Genomic DNA, 13,705 nt, shown 5'->3' on the forward strand with positions numbered 1-13,705 from the left:
CCATTGCATCTGGTCTGGGGCAAGGTCATGCTGGGGGTTCCTCCATGACCTGTCAAATCCTGCAAATAAGCTGGTGTGGAGGGGTCTTGGAACAAGTGGGTTCACACATGCAGTTGCTCCTGGAGACTGAGGAGGCTGCCTGGCGTTGCAGTAGGAGTCGGCCATCGTCCTGAGGGCTCCTCGGGGACAGCAGGGCGGGCGCCGGGCCCTGGAGCAGGCCCTACAGCCTCCACTGCAGGCTCTGCCTCCATCTTGATGTCCCCAGTGGGTCTCAGGCCTCCATGGACCGTAGCCCCGCAGCCAGGCCGCTCTCCCCCCCCCCCCGGCTCTCCAGCACCCCGGGTCCTTCCTGTGGTTCTCATTCTATAAACAAGAGGCTGCAGGAGACAGAGGGGCTCGCTCCACCTGCTCTTCTGGAAACCTCCGTCAGGCCCAGGGAGACAGGCAGCCTTCGCCATGGTTTATTGACAGATGGTTGCTGGCGAGGAGAGCCTGGGGCCCCCTTAGCTGCAGGAGGCCCCTGGTCCACCTGGGGCTGGCCCGGGTGGTATTCACTGGGCAAGGCGGCTCAGCGGCTGCCCCCTCCTCCGCCCCAGCTCCTGGTCCCGGCACCCTGTCGGCGGTGCCTGGGGCTCCACGGAACCTGGGGTCAGCCTCCCTCTGGGCCTTCGGTGCTTGCTCTTCTGCCGGTAGAGCAGGTTTCTCTGGAAGAGGCGCGGGAGGCAACCTCGGTAGAGCAGGACGGCCAGGACCATGCCTGCAAGACAGGGGCAGGCTGGACAACCCAACCCTCTTTCCACCCGTGCCCCTCCCCTAGGCGCCCTCCCCTGGGGGAGGGGACAGGCCCCAGGAGCCCCTGGGGAGGCCTGCGCTTCTAGACCCTGTTCTGGGGACCCAGGGTCTGCGAGTCCTGTGTAGGCGTCCCTCCTCCTCAGGCTGCCTCCTGATGGTGTCCCGCATCCGGTGGGACTATTTGCAAGTCGGGGAGACTGGCTGAGGGCAGGAGGGAGATGGGCCTGGGCCAGGAAGAGGAGGGTTCCAGGACAGTGCCCAGGCCTGGCTTCCTCCTGCTTCACATGCTCTGCCCAGAATCCAGGAGTTAAGAAGTGAGTTTTCAGCTGGGCGTCGTGGCCCAGGCTTGTAAGCCCAGCATTCGGGAGGCTGAGACAGGTTCATAGACAGCCTCGGCTACTTAGTGAGGCCCTCTGCAACTCAGTGAGACTCTGTTTCAAAATAAAGAATAAAAAATAGGGCTAGGGGTGTAGCTCGGAGGTAGAACGCCCCTGGGTTCCATCCCCAGTACTGGAAAAAAAAAAAAAAAAAAAAGTTCCCTCTAGCCTCTGGGTCACTGGGAAGCTCAACCTGCCAGGACAGGAAAAGACAGGAGGTTGTCTTTGCATTGGCTGTACACCTCGGAAGGGCTTAACCTGTGGAGTGGTGGGGCCACCAGGAGCCTGCTCAGTTCTGCCTTGTCAGGGTGGCCTGGCTGGGACCACCTGGCCCGGCCCTGCCTCGGTGGCCAGAGGCAGCCTCTCTGGTCCCAAGAACAGGCCCCACTCGTGCCCTGTGGCAGCCACAGTACTCCCCGTCCCAGGGGCAGGGGGAGAGGGAAGACCCTCCCAGGGTCCCCCAACCTGCCGGACAGGTGCAGATTCACACCCTACCCAGCAGCCCTGCTTCCGATCTTGGCCACCAGGGGGCGCGCTGGTGCCCCAGCTCTCAAGGTGAATTTTCTTTTTTTTTCTTTTCTTTCTTTTTTTTGGGGGGGGGGTGGTACTGGGGTTCCTGGAAGCCCTTCTACCTCCGGGCTACACTCCCAGACCTATTTTATATTTTTGAAACAGGGTCTCTTATGCCAGCGCGGCTGGCTTCGAACCTGCGCGATCCTCCTGTCTCCGCCTCCCAAGCACGGGGATTACAAGCGTGCGCCACCACGCCCGGCTCAAGGTGAATTTTCACCACTAGCTTCTGGGTTAAGACTTGGTGCAGTGGGTACAGGCCTCTGTCTTGCTGGCCTGGTGGAGAGGGGCTCTGTCAAAGGCATCGGCCACCGGGTGGGGCAGCGGGAAGCTCAGCTGCAGAGCTTTAGAGGCTGAAAAGCAGGCCGACCACCAACACTCCAAGACTGCCAAGAAGCCCTTCCCCGGGCAGCCGAGGAAGCTGGAGGACAGCCGCGTGTTCCACAGAACCTGAGTTCCAGCAGGCGGCGGCCCAGGACCCTGTGGGAGGGCTAGGAGGGTGGGCTGCCTGGGGAGGATCCCCAGAGGGAGCGGGCTCGGGGCCAGCAGCACCCCAAGGACAGGCACTCCCCGCCAAGGTGATGATGCTAGCCGGCAGCTCTCCCCACTCGGATCCTGGCTGCGGAAGCCATCCTGAAGGCTCTGGACTTCACAGGGCAGCTATGGTGTTAGAGGCTATCCTGGCGTGAACAGTGCCCTCGAGCCCACAGCCTTCCCAGGACCCCAGAACAGGACCCTGCTGGACACAGAGACATCGATCATGTGATTAGTTCAGATGAAACACACTGGACCCTACGTGCAATACAAATGGTGTCCCTCTAAGGGGAGGAGCAGGCCTGGGGGCAGAGGGCGGAGCCAGGCGCCAACACACCGCCTCAGCCTCCAACTCGGCCCTCTGCACCACACCGGGTAAGGCCAGTCACTTTGCTGTGTTTGTGCAGGAAAGGCGTACGGAGGCCGCGGAGCCGGACTTCCAATGCTCTGGGAAACATCTCCAGAAAGAACTCAGTCCCAGGACGCACCAACAGGCCAGTGGCGCTCAGAACCGAGAGGTTGCACCCCACACCCGAGGTCAGGCCCCTTTCTCGGGAAACTACGGGGACATGTGCTCAACAAAGAAGGGGTAAGTAAAAACAGGGGAAGATGTGGAAAATGGGAGCCCAGAGTGCAGGTGGAGCGGGGGCCACCCAGGACGAAAGACAGATGCCACGGACGCCAGCACGGCGGCCACAGCCTGGGCGGCTTCAACAATGGAAGACCTGGTGTTGGGTCAACGAAAAGAACTGGACACTGACAAGATGGGAGGTGGGCAGCGCCCACGGCGCGCAGGACCAGGCACCTGGCTCCCCACGGTCAAGGAGGCTCCCAACCCCAGCGGCCCCAGCAGGGCAGAGGTGCCGTGCACCCTGGGAGGGAGCACAGGGGTGTGGATGGAGGGGCAAGGCCCGCCTCTACCCAGTCCTTGCTGGGAGTCACGGAGAAGCCCTCAGGCCTGTGCTGGGGACGAGGAGGTCAGTACTAAATGCTCAGACAACAGAGGTATGAGCAGCCTGCAGGAGGGGCCTGCAGGCAGGATGTGGAACCCTGGCCCAGCACCCTGCAGCCAGACAGCGTGGGCGGCGGCACCCTAGTCCAGCTCCCCACCAGCACACGAGGCAGCGCAGCCCCGAGGTCTGGAATGCCCCATGTGTCCAGGTGTCCAGCCCTCGCCCACCCAGCCCAGGCTAGCCCTGCCTGGGGTCCGCCTGCACCTCACCTGTCAGGGGGCCCAGCCAGTACACCTGGACGTACTCCAGCAGGCTGTGTCCCGAGCAGGCGAAGGTCACGGAGGCAGCCAGGGTGGGGTTGAAGAAGGCGGACGTGTAGGGCCCAGCTGTGGACAGGACAGACGCACACGGTTCTCATGGGCCAGTCCTGCGTGGTGGCCTCCCTCTGAGGCCACACCTCCAGGCCTACAGGGCCTGGGCTGGGTGCGGATCTCAGCCGGGGGCCCCTCGGTCACCCCTTAGGCCAGTGTGGCTGAGGCCAAAGGGCGCAGGGCCAGGGGGCAGCCGGGACAAGGGTCCCCAGAGACGCCCAGCACCCCTCCCCACATCTCAGTGTAGTCCCTGTTCATGCCTCAGCTCTCCTCTCGAGACAGGTGGGGTGGGGGATGAAGACAGAGACGGGGAAGGAGGTAGAGAAGTAGAAACAGATGGAGAGATAGCAATACGGCGGAGAGAGAAGAGACGGAGACAGAGACAGAAAAGGGGGGAGCCAGCACATTCCAGGACAGCCCAGGGGCCACTGCCAAGAAGCAGGATGCCGTGGTGGCCAGGGCGGAGCAGGGCTGGGTCTTGAGAGAGGTGGTCATCTGGACACAGCCGGGCTGGCCAGGAAGAGGCCAGGATGCAGCTGTGCGCTGCTCTAGGCCCACCCTGGGGTGAGCACTGGGTGTCTGCTGGGCTGCGGCAGAGCCCCATCCTTGCCAGGCTTGGCCCTGCTTGTCCTGCCTCAGTTTCCCACCTGTATGGGGATCTGGCAACACCTTCCAGTGGCCATGGTGGTCCAGGTCACAAGGCACCTGCCCTGGCTAAGTCAGTGTCAGCCCTGTCCTCAGTGGATGCCCAGCCCCAGGACGACACTGGATAGACCTGGGCCCTCACCCTGCGTCCTCCCATGAGTCTGGGGCTCAGAATTAGCAGCTGGTTGGATGGGCCTGCAGTCCTATCTGCTGGAAGGCCCTGCCCAGGGCCGGTTCCCCTCACCACAGCCCAGGGCCTGTGACCAGGGTCTCAGAGCCAAAATTAGAGCAGGACCCAACTCGGGCAGCACTGGGGCAGAGGGAGGGCAGCCAGCTTGGGGCAGCGGACTCAGGTGGGAGGTGGGAGGTGTACCATCTCAGAGCCCAGTGGGGTTGGTGAGGACCCGGGAAAGGAGGAGCCCAGAGGACTGGTCACCCTGGGGAGGGGTTGAAAGACACAGGGCTCCCAGGCCAGAGCTGGGCCTGAGGAGTCGCGGGGGGAGTTGTGGGGCCACCCGCCGGCCCAGGAGGCTCTTGTAGGTTGGACACGGCAGCTGGGGTTGGGGGACAGCTGACAGGACCAGGGACCTCCCCACCTCCCCAGCGGGGTCCCAGGAGGAGGCCGCCCAGCCCCTGAAGTCTTGGGCCCTCGGCTGGCAGACCCTCCCGCCACCTGTGCAGGTGAGGTGGACCCAGCACGAGGACGCCTCTCACCTGTGTAGGCCGCGACAGTGACCAGCAGGGCCATGGCCGGCACCCTGTACACGGGCTGACTGTGCCGCAGGTGGAGGAGGGCCAGGTGGAAGAAGAAGGCGCAGACGGCCTCCACCAGCGCTCCTTGGAGCACGGACGTGCGCAGTGCCGAGCTGCAGTGAGTGGCCATTAGGCTCTGCAGCAGGTGCAGCTCGCTCAGCTCCCAGGCCCAGCAGCACTGGGTCAGGGCGGCGGCAGCCTGTGCGCCCAGCCCCTGGGCCGCCAGCTTCAGCAGCGTGCTGCGCAGGGACGCCTCGGCCATGAGGAACTCCTGCAGGGACACGGCGGGGTTGGCCGAGGCCCCATCGAAGGTGGCCCCGTGCACCAGGAAGAGCAGGAACAGCAGGGTGAGCAGCAGGTCGGGCCCGAAGCCCCCCACCCAGGGGCCGAGCTCCACCAGCGCCCGCATCTCCAGACAGCAGGCTGCCAGCTGGGCAGCACCAGCCGCCTCCCGGGCGAAGCTGGCATAGGCCTCTGCCGGGAGCAGGGCCTTGGACGCCCTCCTGGCTGCCTCGCAGAGGGCACAGGTGGCGAAGAAGAAGGAGAGGGACACGTTCAGACCAGCCATCGGCCTGGGCTCCAGGGAGGAGCAGTGCTGAGCCCGGCACCCCGTGACGTGTGCGAGGCTGCCCGGCCTCACTGCCCGGGGGAAGGAGCTGGGAGAGTCCACCTGGCCCCTGGGAAGGCCACACCTGCACCCTCCCCACCAGCCCACAGTTGCCAGGCAGGTGTGGCCAGGAGCACCTCACACACCACCCTGCCTGGCGTCCTCTGGGTGTAGACACGCCAGGCCCACTCCCCCTCTCAGGAGCCCCGGACCCTGGAGATGGGCCGCACGCTTCAAAGCCTGCATCCTGCTGCGTGACTCAGGCCGGACCCCTGGCTGCGGGACCACAGGCAGGCCTGCTCCCTGCACTGTGCCCCCCACCTGGGCAGGCCCCCAGCTCTGCCCACACTCAGGGCACCTGCTCCTACGCCATCCAGGAGGCAATGCTGCATGGGCCGGGCAGGGCCCCGCCAGAGGAGGAGAGTGCGCCCAGCCCAAAGCTCTGGGCCCCTGGACGGGGAACCTGCAGAAACAGGCCCATCTTGCCTCACCACGGGCCTTAGGGCCTCCACCAGGCAGCATGAATCCAATAAAATGCACTCCCAAGGAGGTGCTGGACACGGCGCCTGGCTGAGAAGCTCTGGAGCATCCTGTGGCCCCAGGATGCCAGGCTAGTGAGGGGCCTGTGTCACTGAGGAGGGTCTGGTGAGGGGCCTGTGTTACTGGGGAGGGGGTTCCCTGGGAGCCCCCGCCTGCACCCTGTGCACAGGCGCGGATGGGCCCCTTCCTGAGCACACATGGCTACAGGTGCTCTCAAGACAGGCGGGACCAGAGGAGCTGGGGACGCTGCAGGGACTCCTTGCCAGGGGCTGGCTGGGCTGCTGCGAGGGCCCAGGCCAGAGGCTCGAGGGGGAAGAAGGCTGGGCCGGCAAGTGGCACCCCGCCGCAGAGGGGCGTCTGCAGGGGAGCAGGGGGCTCTCTGAGGCCCGGCTGAGGTCTGATCAAGCTTCCTGGACAGTGTCACCAGGCACCGCTGAGTCCCAGCAAGGGTGCGGGTGGGGGTCAGATGAAGACTGAAGGTGCCAGCCAGCCTGGCTGCCCCAGCAGGTGACTGGTGGAGGGCAGAGGCGGCTCTGAGCCTGGAGCAGGGTCTCGGCACACCAAGCCCCTGCCCACATGCCTCAGGGAGGCCGTTCCAGAGGGGCGCTGTGTCCTCTCTCCCCTCCCCCGCCCTCGCATGCCCCTGGAAGGCCGTTGGGGCTCATGGCGACCGCCCAGCACATCCCCACTCTCTGGGGAAGCTGGCACCCCCATCCAGACTCCGTCCTGGGCGCCTCCTGTCTGGAGCCGGCTTCCCCGGCCTGTCCCAGCACATCTGATGTGGGCGTGGAAAGCAGCCGTCTTCTCCCCACCAGAACCAGCCCAGCCACGCGCCGGGCCTTTCGCCCTTACCCCCCCCCCCAAGGGAGTTTTATTTTCACTTTTCTCACCCCACGTCTGTCCCTCACCAGCCTCTTGCACAGCCAGGGAGCCTGAGGCCTGGGAGGGTGGGCTGCGCTGAGGGTGGGGAGGCAGCCTGGAGCCAGGCCCGACTGGGTTCTCAGCCGGCTCTGAGTTTTGGGGTTAGGAACTTTCCCACGGTTGGGGAAGGTGTCTGGTCCCCTCCATGGAGAAGCGGAGGCCCTGGCTCCAAGGCTTCTCAGCTACCATAGGAAGGACCCCCAACCAGGTAGAGAAGCCCCATCCAGACCCCAGCCCGGGAGCCTGCTCCTGCCATTCCCTGTGCGAGGGACAATGGGGGAACATTCTGGAAGCTGTGGTGACCAGAAGACTGGGTGGACAGAAGCCAGAGCAGGACTTCCCTGGGGCTTTATGGAGGGTGAGTTCAGGCCAACACCTAGATTCTGGGCAGCGTCCTGGACGCTCACAAACTCCTCCCACAGCCTCCCAGCCTCCCCAGCCTCTCCACCCTCCCAGAGCCTCCCAGCCTCCCCAGGCTCCCACAGCCTCCCAGCCTCCCACAGCCTCCCAGATTCCCCAGCCTCCACAGCCTCCCACCCTCACAGCCTCCCACAGCCTCCCAGCCTCCTCAGCCTCCCATAGCCTCCCCAGCCTCCCACGCCTCCCCAGCCTCCCATGGTTTCCCAGCCTCCCACAGCCTTCCCAGACTCCCACGGCTTCCCAGCCTCCCCAGCCTCCCACAGCATCCCAGCTTCCCACAGCCTCCCACAGCCTCCCCAGCCTCCCACAGCCTCCCCAGCCTCCCCCAGCCTCCCTAGCCTGCCAGCCTCCCCAGGCTCCCACAGCCTCCCAGCCTCCCCAGCCTCCAGCACCAACCACAACAGAGGGAGGATTCAGTCACTGACCCCCACCTCGATAACATGCAATTCTGATAGCAGGGTTCATTATTGCTCACCCGTCTATTTCTGATAATATCTAGAGTGAAACATACAAACCTTAGGTGTGAATTTCTGTGCCTCTTATACACAAAGCTGTGCCTCCTACCCCAGCACCAAGAGGCGGAGCCTTTCCACCATCCTAGAAGGTCTGGGGCCCTTGGCGGGCACGGCTCCGCCCCAGTCGGTGGCGTCCACTTTCTGGACGCCCTCCAGGAGCTGGTGTCCCCTCTTACTAAACCCTGTGCTCACGGAATCGCCGTGTGTGCTGCGTCTGTCTGGGTGTGTGCGGCCGGGGGCCGTCCGTGAGGTGTGGACACTGTTTTCCATCTCGGAGGTTTGGCTTCTGCTTTTTCCTTTTCATTGCTAAATCCACGTGGAACCTTTGGTTGTTTCGGGTTCTTAACTACCATGAACATACCTGCGATAAGCACTGTCAGTGAGTTTTGTCATTGTAAGCAAAATACCGCACACAATTTGAGGGAGGAAAGTTTTCTTTTCCTTTTCTTTGTGCACTGGGGATTGAACCCAGAGGCTTTTGGCCTCTGAGCTGTAGCCACCGCCCCATTCTGTTGCTGTTGCTGTTTCTGTGAAGCAGGGTCTCACTAGACGGCTGAGTCTCACTAGATTGCTGGGCTGGCCTCCGAGCTGTGAGCCTGTGAAGTTGGGGTGCAGGGAATGGGACCAGCAGGCCGAGTAAAAGCAAGAGGTGCTTTGTTCTGCACTCCCCGGAGAGGCTCTCGGTCCAAAGGTGGGGCCAGTGAAGTGCGCACCTGGGGTCTGCAGGTCGAAAATTTTTATGGGGCTGTTTCTTGAAAGTGGGGGAGAGCGGGGAGTTGGGCTTTCCGGGCAGGTAGTTTGTAGTTTGTTCTCTCTCTCTCTCTCTCTCTCTCTCTCTCTCTCTCTCTCTCTCTCGGTGGTACTGTGAATAGAACCCAGGACGTTCTACCTCTGAGCTACACCCCCAGTCCCTATTTTTTATTCTTTATTTTGAAACAGGGTCTCACTGAGCTGCAGAGGGCCTCACTAAGTAGCTGAGGCTGGCTGTGAACCACGATCCTCCGGTCTCAGCCTCCCGAATGCTGGGATGACAAGCGCGCCCCCACATCCAGCTGGTTGTTGTTTCTTAAGCAGTGGCCCATATCAGAGTTCTAGGAACTGGGCGATACCTGTGTCAGAATGGGGTGGCATGTGTGTTTGCGGTTGTACACACCTGTTACGGCGCTTAGGCCATTTGTGTTAAACTGCAGTTACATGCATCAGCCAGCTGGAACGTTCAGGGGTGGGGGCTGCCAGCATCCCTGCTCCGACCTAGCACTCAGCCTCCCAAGTGCTGGGATCACAGGCCTGCACCACCATGCCCAGCTGAAAGATTAATTTCAGCTCAGGTTGTCAGAGGATTCAGTCCTGGTCAGCCAGCTCCTCTGCTCTGGGCCTGAGGAACAGAGATTCTTGTCATGGTATCATGGTAGAAGGATTGGTAGAGTTGGTAGAGGAGAGTTGCTCTTGTCATTGCAGCCAGGAAGGAGAGAGAGAGAGAGAGAGAGAGAGAGAGAGAGAGAGAGAGAGAGAGAGAGAGAGAGAAAGAGAGAAAGAAGAAGAAGAAGAAGAAGAAGAAGAAGGAGGAGGAGGAGGAGGAGGAGGAGGAGGAGGAGGAGGAGGAGGAGGGAGAGGAGGAGGAGGAGGAGAAGGAGGAGGGAGAGGAGGAGGAGAAGGAGAAGGAGGAGGAGGAGAAGGAGGAGGGAGAGGAGGAGGAGAAGGAGAAGGAGGAGGAGGAGGAGGAGGGAGAGGAGGAGGAGAAGGAGAAGGAGGAGGAGGAGGAGGAGGGAGAGGAGGAGGAGGAGAAGGAGAAGGAGGAGGAGGAGAAGGAGGAGGGAGAGGAGGAGAAGGAGGAGGGAGAGGAGGAGAAGGAGAAGGAGGAGGAGGAGAAGGAGGAGGGAGAGGAGGAGGAGGAGAAGGAGAAGGAGGAGGAGGAGAAGGAGAAGGAGAAGGAGGAGGGAGAGGAGGAGGAGGAGAAGGAGAAGGAGGAGGGAGGAGGAGGAGAAGGAGAAGGAGGAGGGAGAGGAGGAGGAGAAGGAGAAGGAGGAGGAGGAGAAGGAGGAGGGAGAGGAGGAGAAGGAGAAGGAGGAGGAGGAGGAGGGAGAGGAGGAGGAGGAGGAGAAGGAGGAGGGAGAGGAGGAGGAGGAGAAGGAGAAGGAGGAGGGAGAGGAGGAGGAGAAGGAGAAGGAGGAGGGAGAGGAGGAGGAGGAGAAGGAGAAGGAGGAGGGAGAGGAGGAGGAGAAGGAGAAGGAGGAGGAGGAGAAGGAGGAGGGAGAGGAGGAGAAGGAGAAGGAGGAGGAGAAGGAGGAGGGAGAGGAGGAGGAGGAGAAGGAGGAGGGAGAGGAGGAGGAGGAGAAGGAGAAGGAGGAGGAGGAGAAGGAGGAGGGAGAAGAGGGGGAGGAGAAGGAGGAGGAGAAGGAGGAGGGAGAGGAGGAGGAGGAGAAGGAGAAGGAGGAGGAAGAGAAGGAGGAGGGAGAGGAGGAGGAGGAGAAGGAGGAGGGAGAGGAGGAGGAGGAGAAGGAGAAGGAGGAGGAGGAGAAGGAGGAGGGAGAGGAGAAGGAGGAAAAGGGAGAGGAGGAGGAGGAGAAGGAGAAGGAGGAGGAGGAGAAGAAGGAGGGAGAGGAGGAGGAGGAAGAGGGAGAGGAGGAGGAGGAGGGGGAGGGCCAGGGCTAAGAATTGGTCCTATCAGGCGCACCTCCCTCCTTCCACTAGTGACCTACTGCCTCTAAAGAGGTCTCACCTCCCCAATTCCCATCTCCTCTCCTGATCTTATTCAAGTTGTTGTGTTGTTATTGTTACTGTTGTACCAGGGGTTGAACCCAGGAATGTTCCACCTAAATTTTTGCCCCCAGTCCAATTTTATTTTTATTTTGAAACAGGGTCTCACTAAGTTGCTAAGGCTGACTTCTAACCTGTGATCCTCCTGCCGCAACCTCCCAAGTACTAGGATTACAGGTGTGCGCCACCACGCCCAGCTCTTGTTCAAATTATTAATCCACTGGGCAGGTCTGAGTCCTCTTCCCCAAAGCCACCTTGGACGCTGGCTGCGCTGGAGACCGAGCCCGCGACACATGAGCCCCGAAGGACGTTCCAGATCTGAACCCAAACAAATACTTTTGTAGACATTTTTTGTAGACACGTGTTTTTAATTTTGGGGAATAAGTACCTAAAATGCCCTGGGGTGGAGGACAGTGAATATTTAACCTTGTGAGGTACTACCCATGCATTTCTCAAGGTGGTTGTAGTATTTTACACTCGCCAGCAGTGTGAGAGACTTACATGTGGTGTTGTTGGATTTTAAGCCAGGCGTGGTGGGCACGCTTGTAATCCCGCGCTTGGGAGGCGGAGACAGGAGGCTCGCACAGGTTCAAAGCCAGCCTCAGCTACTTACTGAGGCTCTCAGCAACTTAGTGAGACCCTGTTTCCAAATAAAATAAAAAATAAGTCTGGGAGTATAGCCCAGAGGTAGAAAGCCTCTGGGTTCCACCCCTAGTACCACCAAAATAAATAAATAAATAAATAAATAAATAAATAAATAAATAAATAAATAAAAGATGGTGTTGTTGGATTTTAAATGTTTATTCTATTGGTGCTTGGATCCGACTCTGGTTCACAGCTGTATTTCCCCGGTGGCAAAGATGTTATACACTTTATCATGAGCTCATTGGCCATCAAATACCTTTTCCTTGTTTTTTTAAGTTGGGTTGTATGTCTTTTTAAGAATTAAAATAACTCTGCATATATTCTGGATACATCTTTTGTCTGCTATTGTTTTATAAATATTTTCTCCAACGTTCAGATCACTTTCTTGCTATGCATTTTGATATGTAAAATAATTTTGAGAAGCTTAGATGACTAATTTCTCTTTCTTTCTTTCTTTCTTTCTTTCTTTCTTTCTTTCTTTCTTTCTTTCTTTCTTTCTTTCTTTCTACTGGCAATTGATCCCGGGGGCATTCTAATTCTGAGATACACCCCAAACCTTTTTATTTGTTTGGAAACAGGGTCTCACCAGGTTGCTGAAAGCCTCACTGTTTCTGAGGCTGTCCTCAAACCTGCGATTCTCCTGTTTCAGCCTCCCAGTACTGGAGTGCAGGCATGTTGCCACCATGCCTGGCTCTGGTTGGTTAATTCTCAGTGTAATAGTTATTGCTTTCTGCTTACTGCTCACAACGTGTCTGTGTACCCATTCCTCATGTTTTATTCTAATTTTATAACTTAGTTGTATGTTCAAGTTTGTAAAACACGTTGAAATAGTTTTTGTTTTGCTGTATGAAGAGAGGGTCGTTTCCTCTCTTCCATGTGGATGGCCAGCTGTTCCAGCACCATTTGCTAAAAAGCTCTTTCTTTCCTACTGAAGTGTTTTGGCCGCTTTGTTAAAACTTAATGGCTCTCACGGATGTGGGCCTGTTTCTGGCCACACGGCTCTGCTCCATGGACTGGCCTCTCTCCCTCTTACACAAAGGCTGTGTGGTCCTGGCTGCTGCGTCTTCGCACCATGTCCTGGAGGCAGCGGCTGGGCGGGTGCAGCCTTGGATATCTGTGTTCCTCCTCATGACCACTTGGGATTCTAAGCCCTGTGCACTACCATACAAATTTTACAATCAGCTTGTCCGTGTCCATTTTAAAAGCTTGGTGGAGCCAGGCATGGTGGCACAAGCCTAAAATCCCAGCACTTGGGAGATCTGAGACCGGAGGATCGCAGGATCAAGGCCAGTTTCAGCAACTTAACAAGACTATTTCAAAATAAAAAGGGCCAGAGACATGGCTCAGAGGTAGAATGCCCTTGGGTTCCATCCCCAGTAGCAACAACAACAGAAAGCTTAATGGGAATACGATAGGATTGCTTTCAATCCAGGGATCAATGTCGGGAGAACTGGGTGTTAATAACATTAAATCAAATGAAAATAGTATTTTGATTTTTAAAAACAAGCACAGAAAGAGAAGGGACATATGTTTTCTCTAATATGCCCAAGCTAGGGAGCAGTGGTAATACCAGAGGGACTCCAGATGACGGAGGGGAAATCTCAGCAAAGCTAGAACGGAAGGATAGGAGAGGAAGAAAGCTGAGGTTGTTCAATGGAGGAGCTACATACGAGTATGTGTAATAGCATAAATATAGCACGGTTAACCTGGACACTCTCTATTGGGGGGGAGGTAAATGGGGGGGAAGAGGGCAGGAAGCACAATCTAAATGTATACCACTCTCAATATGTTCCACTTATAAATAAAAAAACAATATTTTATTTTACTTCTGTCTTATTGTGCTGCCCAGAACCTCCAAGGCAGTTGAACGGAAGTGGAAGAGGGGATATTTTTGCCTTATTCCTGATCTTTGTGTAAAACATTCACTCTCCCACTGGTGTACATGAATCAGTGGGTATTTCATAGATGGTTCTAGTCATGTTGAAGTTCCCGCCTATGACTAGTCTGCTGAAAACTTGATCAGAAATGGATGCTGGTGCCCACCCCGCCTGCCTTGAGACAATCAATCACATGTCTTTCTTCTAGTCATAGGATGCATTATGTTAAATGGTTTTCATATGTTAAATGAACCTGTCATTCTTGAGACGAATCCAACTGCACTGCGCCGTGTAACTTGCTCCGTGCGTCTCAGGATGCCCTGACGTTGCTGACGTCCTGAGAAGAGCTTGTCTGTGCTCCTGAGGGATGCTGGTCTGGAGCCCGGGAAAACCTGCATCACCCTGGTCCTGAACTCGCTCTTTGGCCC

At 58.5% G+C, this 13,705-nt stretch overlaps 1 protein-coding gene across 1 annotated transcript; it reads right to left on the reverse strand.

Annotated features, from left to right (window-relative positions):
• Positions 1-551: 551 nt before the first annotated feature.
• On the reverse strand, positions 552-5,563 carry LOC308279877 (aquaporin-12-like; the record flags this gene model as incomplete). The annotated part of the gene is made up of 3 exons (XM_080720059.1): positions 552-757; positions 3,496-3,612; positions 4,957-5,563. 3 exons carry the CDS (start codon positions 5,561-5,563, stop codon positions 552-554), a joined length of 930 nt encoding a protein of 309 aa, XP_080576185.1.
• Positions 5,564-13,705: the final 8,142 nt, after the last annotated feature.

Source organism: Muscardinus avellanarius (assembly GCF_963383645.1).
Source record: "Muscardinus avellanarius genome assembly, chromosome: 2".
Taxonomy (NCBI): domain Eukaryota; kingdom Metazoa; phylum Chordata; class Mammalia; order Rodentia; family Gliridae; genus Muscardinus; species Muscardinus avellanarius.